The 6247-nt window shown below is 46.2% G+C and overlaps 1 protein-coding gene across 1 annotated transcript in view; it reads right to left on the reverse strand.

Moving 5' to 3' along the window:
• The window catches only part of LOC135509773 (sodium/potassium/calcium exchanger 1-like), a 70765-nt gene extending 65909 nt beyond the window's left edge, over positions 1–4856 (reverse strand). The window contains exon 1 of the mRNA XM_064930674.1: positions 4830–4856. Coding sequence (XP_064786746.1) covers positions 4830–4856 — 27 coding nt within the window. The remainder of the gene's footprint in view (positions 1–4829) is intronic.
• Between the last annotated feature and the right edge of the window lie 1391 nt (positions 4857–6247).

Consider the following 6247-nt stretch of genomic DNA (forward strand, 5'->3'; position numbering starts at 1 on the left):
GCAGGGCTAAATGCAGTGTGAACGCAAATTTACGTGGAGCTATTTCTGGTAGAGAGACATGAAAAGTATGATGTGGTCCATGTCGTTCCATTCCTTACACAGTGACGTCACGGGGGGGGGGCTTTGCCCAGACCCTCTCCTGTTGCTATCAATATAACAAACCCAGCTGTATTGTCATACAGATCAATATGTAAACACAGTAAATCAAATTGATATCTCAAAAGCATCAGTTTGATTTGGGTTTCTTCTGTCGTTCTTCCGTTTTCAAAAGTCTTGAACGGCTGGTCAGGGATGTTTCATGGTTCGTGTAATTTTGACACGTCCAGCTAATCTATTTCTGCATCTGTAGGAAGTGTGTGCTTGACGTATGACCCGATAAAGGGCATCAGTATGTGGTATTACTCCTCATCATTACAACACCATGTGGAACTGGACTGTCTTGCCCAATGTGTCACAGGAGGTCATACATTATATGACTGGGAGCCTTCAAGTCTTCTGACTGTCCTGCTGCTCTACACACCGTAGCTGTATTGACCTGACTTCTCCTGCTGCTCTACACACACCGCAGCTGTGTTGACCTGACTTCTCCTACAGCTCCCCACACACCGTAGCTGTGTTGACCTGACTTCTCCTACAGCTCCCCACACACCGTAGCTGTGTTGAGCTGACTTCTCCTGCTGCTCTACGCACACCGTAGCTGTGTTGACCTGACTTCTCCTGCTGCTCTACGCACACACCGTAGCTGTGTTGACCTGACTTCTCCTGCTGCTCCGCACACACACCGTAGCTGTGTTGACCTGACTTCTCCTGCTGCTCCCCACACACCGTAGCTGTGTTGACCTGACTTCTCCTACAGCTCCCCACACACCGTAGCTGTGTTGACCTGACTTCTCCTACAGCTCCCCACACACCGTAGCTGTGTTGACCTGACTTCTCCTACAGCTCCCCACACACCGTAGCTGTGTTGACCTGACTTCTCCTGCTGCTCCGCACACACCGTAGCTGTGTTGTCCTGACTTCTCCTGCTCCGTGCACACCGTAGCTGTGTTGACCTGACTTCTCCTGCTGCTCCACACACAACGTAGCTGTGTTGACCTGACTTCTCCTGCTGCTCCGCACACCGTAGCTGTGTTGACCTGACTTCTCCTGCTGCTCTACACACACCGTAGCTGTGTTGTCCTGACTTCTCCTGCTGCTCCACACACACCGTAGCTGTGTTGTCCTGACTTCTCCTGCTGCTCCACACACACCGTAGCTGTGTTGTCCTGACTTCTTCTGCTGCTCCACACACACCGTAGCTGTGTTGTCCTGACTTCTCCTGCTGCTCCACACACACCGTAGCTGTGTTGTCCTGACTTCTCCTGCTGCTCCGCACACACCGTAGCTGTGTTGAGCTGACTTCTCCTGCTCCGTGCACACCGTAGCTGTGTTGACCTGACTTCTCCTGCTGCTCCCCACACACCGTAGCTGTGTTGAGCTGACTTCTCCTGCTCCGTGCACACCGTAGCTGTGTTGACCTGACTTCTCCTGCTGCTCTACACACACCGTAGCTGTGTTGACCTGACTTCTCCTGCTCCGTGCACACCGTAGCTGTGTGACCTGACTTCTCCTGCTGCTCCCCACACACCGTAGCTGTGTTGACCTGACTTCTCCTGCTCCGTGCACACCGTAGCTGTGTTGACCTGACTTCTCCTGCTGCTCTACACACACGTAGCTGTGTTGACCTGACTTGCGTTTTTTTTAAATGAATGTCTGTAGCGTAGTAACCATGGATAGGTGTTTTCAAGGGGAAGTGTCGCAGGTCCTCCTGCAACTACCAGTCACTCTGCTGTGCAGCCAGCAGCAAGAGAAATGACAGTGAACATTACACTCACAGAAGTTCCAAGTGAATAAAGACATTTCAAAAGTACAAAAGGGAAAATAAATAAACGTAAAATATGGGTTGTATTTACAATGGTGTTTGTTCTTCACTGGTTGCCCTTTTCTTTGTGGCAACAGGTCACACATCTTGCTGCTGTGATGTCACACCGTGGAATTTCACCCAGTAGATATGGGAGGGAAATATGTCTCTCTAATATGGTCATAAATTGGGCAGGAGGTTAGGAAGTGCAGCTCAGTTTCCACCTCATTTTGTGGGCAGTGGCTCTTCTCTTGAGAGCCAGGTCTGCCTAAAGAATAGCAAGGCTATGCTCACTGAGTCTGTACATAGTCAAATATTTCCTTAATTTTGACGCATATCCCCAGTAGTTATTGGGGTCGAATTTGTTTCCACTTTTGTGGATTGGGGTGATCAGTCCTTGGTGGCAAATATTGGGGAAATGCCAGAGCTAAGGATGATGTTAAAGAGTTTAAGTATAGCCAATTTGAATTTGTTGTCTGCATAATTTATCATTTCATTTAGGATACCATCAACCCCACAGGCCTTTTTGGGTTGGAGGGTTTGTATTTTGTCCTGTAGGTCATTCAATGTAATTGGAGAATCCAGTGGTTTCTTGTAGTCTTTAATAGTTGATTCTACAATTTGTATTTGATCATGTATATGTGTTTGCTGTTTGTTCTTTGTTATAGACCCAAAAAGATTGGAGAAGTGGTTTACCCATACATCTCCATTTTGGATAGATACAGTGGGGCAAAAAAGTATTTAGTCAGCCACCAATTGTGCAAGTTCTCCCACTTAAAAAGATGAGAGAGACTGTAATTTTCATCATAGATACACTTCAACTATGACAGACAAAATGAAAAAAAAAAATTCCAGAAAATCACATTGTAGGATTTTTTTATGAATTTATTTTCAAATTAGGGTGGAAAATAAGTATTTGGTCAGTAACAAAAGTTTATCTCAATACTTTGTTATATACCCTTTGTTGGCAATGACAGAGGTCAAACGTTTTCTGTAAGTCTTCACAAGGTTTTCACACACTGTTGCTGGTATTTTGGCCCATTCCCCCATGCAGATCTCCTCTAGAGCAGTGATGTTTTGGGGCTGTTGCTGGGCAACATGGACTTTCAACTCCCTCCAAAGATTTTCTATGGGGTTGAGATCTGAAGACTGGCGAGGCCACTCCAGGACCTTGAAATGCTTCTTACGAAGCCACTCCTTTGTTGCCCGGGCGGTGTGTTTGGGATCATTGTCATGGCTGAAAGACCTAGCCACGTTTCATCTTCAATGCCCTTGCTGATGGAAGGAGGTTTTCACTCAAAATCTCACGATACATGGCCCCATTCATTCTTTCCTTTACACGGATCAGTTGTCCTGGTCCCTTTGCAGAAAAACAGCCCCAAAGCATGATGTTTCCACCCCCATGCTTCACAGTAGGAATGGTGTTCTTTGGATGCAACTCAGCATTCTTTGTCCTCCAAACACGACGAGTTGAGTTTTTACCAAAAAGTTCTACTTTGGTTTCATCTGACCATATGACATTCTCCCAATCTTCTTCTGGATCATCCAAATGCTCTCTAGCAAACTTCAGACGGGCCTGGACATGTACTGGCTTAAGCAGGGGGACACGTCTGGCACTGCAGGATTTGAGTCCCTGGTGGCGTAGTGTGTTACTGATGGTAGGCTTTGTTACTTTGGTCCCAGCTCTCTGCAGGTCATTCACTAGGTCCCCCCGTGTGGTTCTGGGATTTTTGCTCACCGTTCTTGTGATCATTTTGACCCCACAGGGTGAGATATTGCGTGGAGCCCGGATCGAGCGAGATTCAGTGGTCTTGTATGTCTTCCATTTCCTAATAATTGCTCCCACAGTTGATTTCTTCAAACCAAGCTGCTTATCTATTGCAGATTCAGTCTTCCCAGCCGAGTGCAGATATATATATATATTGCTTTGTTTCTGGTGTCCTTTGACAGCTCTTTGGTCTTGGCCATAGTGGAGTTTGGAGTGTGACTGTTTGAGGTTGTGGACAGGTGTCTTTTATACTGATAACAAGTTCAAACAGGTGCCATTAATACAGGTAACGAGTGGGGGACAGAGGAGCCTCTTAAATAAGAAGTTATATGTCTGTGAGAGCCACTAAGTCTTGCTTGTTTGTAGGTGACCAAATACTTATTTTTCACCATCATTTGCAAATTCATAAAAAATCCTACAATGTGATTTTCTGGATTATTATTATTTTTTTTTTTTTTGTCTGTCATAGTTGAAGTGTACCTATGATGAAAATTAGAGGCCTCATCTTTTTAAGTGGGAGAACTTGCACAATTGGTGGCTGACTAAATATTTTTTTGCCCCACTAATTCTTCGTGATGTTTTTTTTTTAGCATTTTCCATTTTCCAATTTTCCCAGAAGTGGTTAGATTCTATGGATTATTCAATTACATTGAGCTGATTTGTGACGTGCTGTTCCTTCTTTTTCTGTAGTTTTATTTCTGTATTGTTTTAGTGATTCATCCTTGTGAAGGTGTAAACTCAGGTTCGCTGGGTCTTTTTTGGGTTTTTACGTTCTTCATCAAAACATTTGTTGTTGCTTTTTTTTTCTTAGGTTGTCTGCTTACATTTTTTAGATTTGATGGAGAAGCTGAGAGGTCAAATATACTGTTTAGATTTTCTACTGCCAAGTTTACACCTTCACTATTACAGTGAAACATTTTGTCCAGGAAGTTGTCTAGAAGGGATTGAATTTGTTGCCTAATTGTTTTTTGGTAGGTTTCCACACTACTTTCCATATATATATATATAGAGCATTTGGCATGGTTGAGTGTTGCTCTGTCCAAGTAGACTGTGATTTTGCTGTGGTCTGACGGGTGTACGTTCTGAGAGAGACTGTGTTGAGGTCCGTGATAAAGTAGTCTACAGTACTACTGCCAAGAGATGAGCTATAGGTGTACCTACCGTAGGAGTCCCCTCGAAGCCTACCATTGACTATGTATTGACTATGTACATACCCATTGATTTTTCCCCACAGAATGGAGAAGCTTTCTTTCTTTCTTCAATTTGCTTTATTGGCATGATGTAACAATGTACACTTTGGATATTTACAATATGAAGATAATAAGAATCAACATTGTCAACGGGACAACAATAACCAAAGGGTCAAAATAACCACACATTCAACAATAACAATAAGCATACAGTAGAGGACATGTGCAGGTTGATTGGTCTGTCAGACACTGTCCCTCATCTTATGGCAGGAAGCAATGTAGTGCGCTGCCAACCCACGGCACTCTGCATCCTCCCCCAACAGGACGGGTCTTTTGAATTGAAACCTTGAATCACGGTTTAAAATTTGGGGAAATTACACTCTAATTGTTTCACTTTTTACATTTTGTCAGGAAATGCAGCTCCGTCTCAGGTTCTGCTGTTGGGCAGTGGTTGCACAGCCTTTCCTCTACAGGGAGCCAGGTTCTGCTGTTGTACAGTGGTTGCACAGCCTTTCCTCTACAGGGAGCCAGGTTCTGCTGTTGTACAGTGGTTGCACAGCCTTTCCTCTACAGGGAGCCAGGTTCTGCTGTTGGGCAGTGGTTGCACAGCCTTTCCTCTACAGGGAGCCAGGTTCTGCTGTTGGGCAGTGGTTGCACAGCCTTTCCTCTACAGGGAGCCAGGTTCTGCTGTGGTGCAGTGGTTGCACAGCCTTTCCTCTACAGGGAGCCAGGTTCCTCTGTGGTGCAGTGGTTACACAGCCTTTCCTCTACAGGGAGCCAGGTTCTGCTGTGGTGCAGTGGTTGCACAGCCTTTCCTCTACAGGGAGCCAGGTTCTGCTGTGGTGCAGTGGTTGCACAGCCTTTCCTCTACAGGGAGCCAGGTTCTGCTGTTGGGCAGTGGTTGCACAGCCTTTCCTCTACAGGGAGCCAGGTTCTGCTGTCAGTGGTTCCACAGCCTTTCCTCTACAGGGAGCCAGGTTCTGCTGTGGTGCAGTGGTTACACAGCCTTTCCTCTACAGGGAGCCAGGTTCTGCTGTGGTGCAGTGGTTGCACAGCCTTTCCTCTACAGGGAGCCAGGTTCTGCTGTGGTGCAGTGGTTGCACAGCCTTTCCTCTACAGGGAGCCAGGTTCTGCTGTTGGGCAGTGGTTGCACAGCCTTTCCTCTACAGGGAGCCAGGTTCTGCTGTTGTACAGTGGTTGCACAGCCTTTCCTCTACAGGGAGCCAGGTTCTGCTGTTGTACAGTGGTTGCACAGCCTTTCCTCTACAGGGAGCCAGGTTCTGCTGTTGGGCAGTGGTTGCACAGCCTTTCCTCTACAGGGAGCCAGGTTCTGCTGTTGGGCAGTGGTTGCACAGCCTTTCCTCTACAGGGAGCCAGGTTCTGCTGTGG

This window comes from Oncorhynchus masou, chromosome 22, assembly GCF_036934945.1.
Source record: "Oncorhynchus masou masou isolate Uvic2021 chromosome 22, UVic_Omas_1.1, whole genome shotgun sequence".
Taxonomy (NCBI): Eukaryota; Metazoa; Chordata; class Actinopteri; order Salmoniformes; family Salmonidae; genus Oncorhynchus; species Oncorhynchus masou.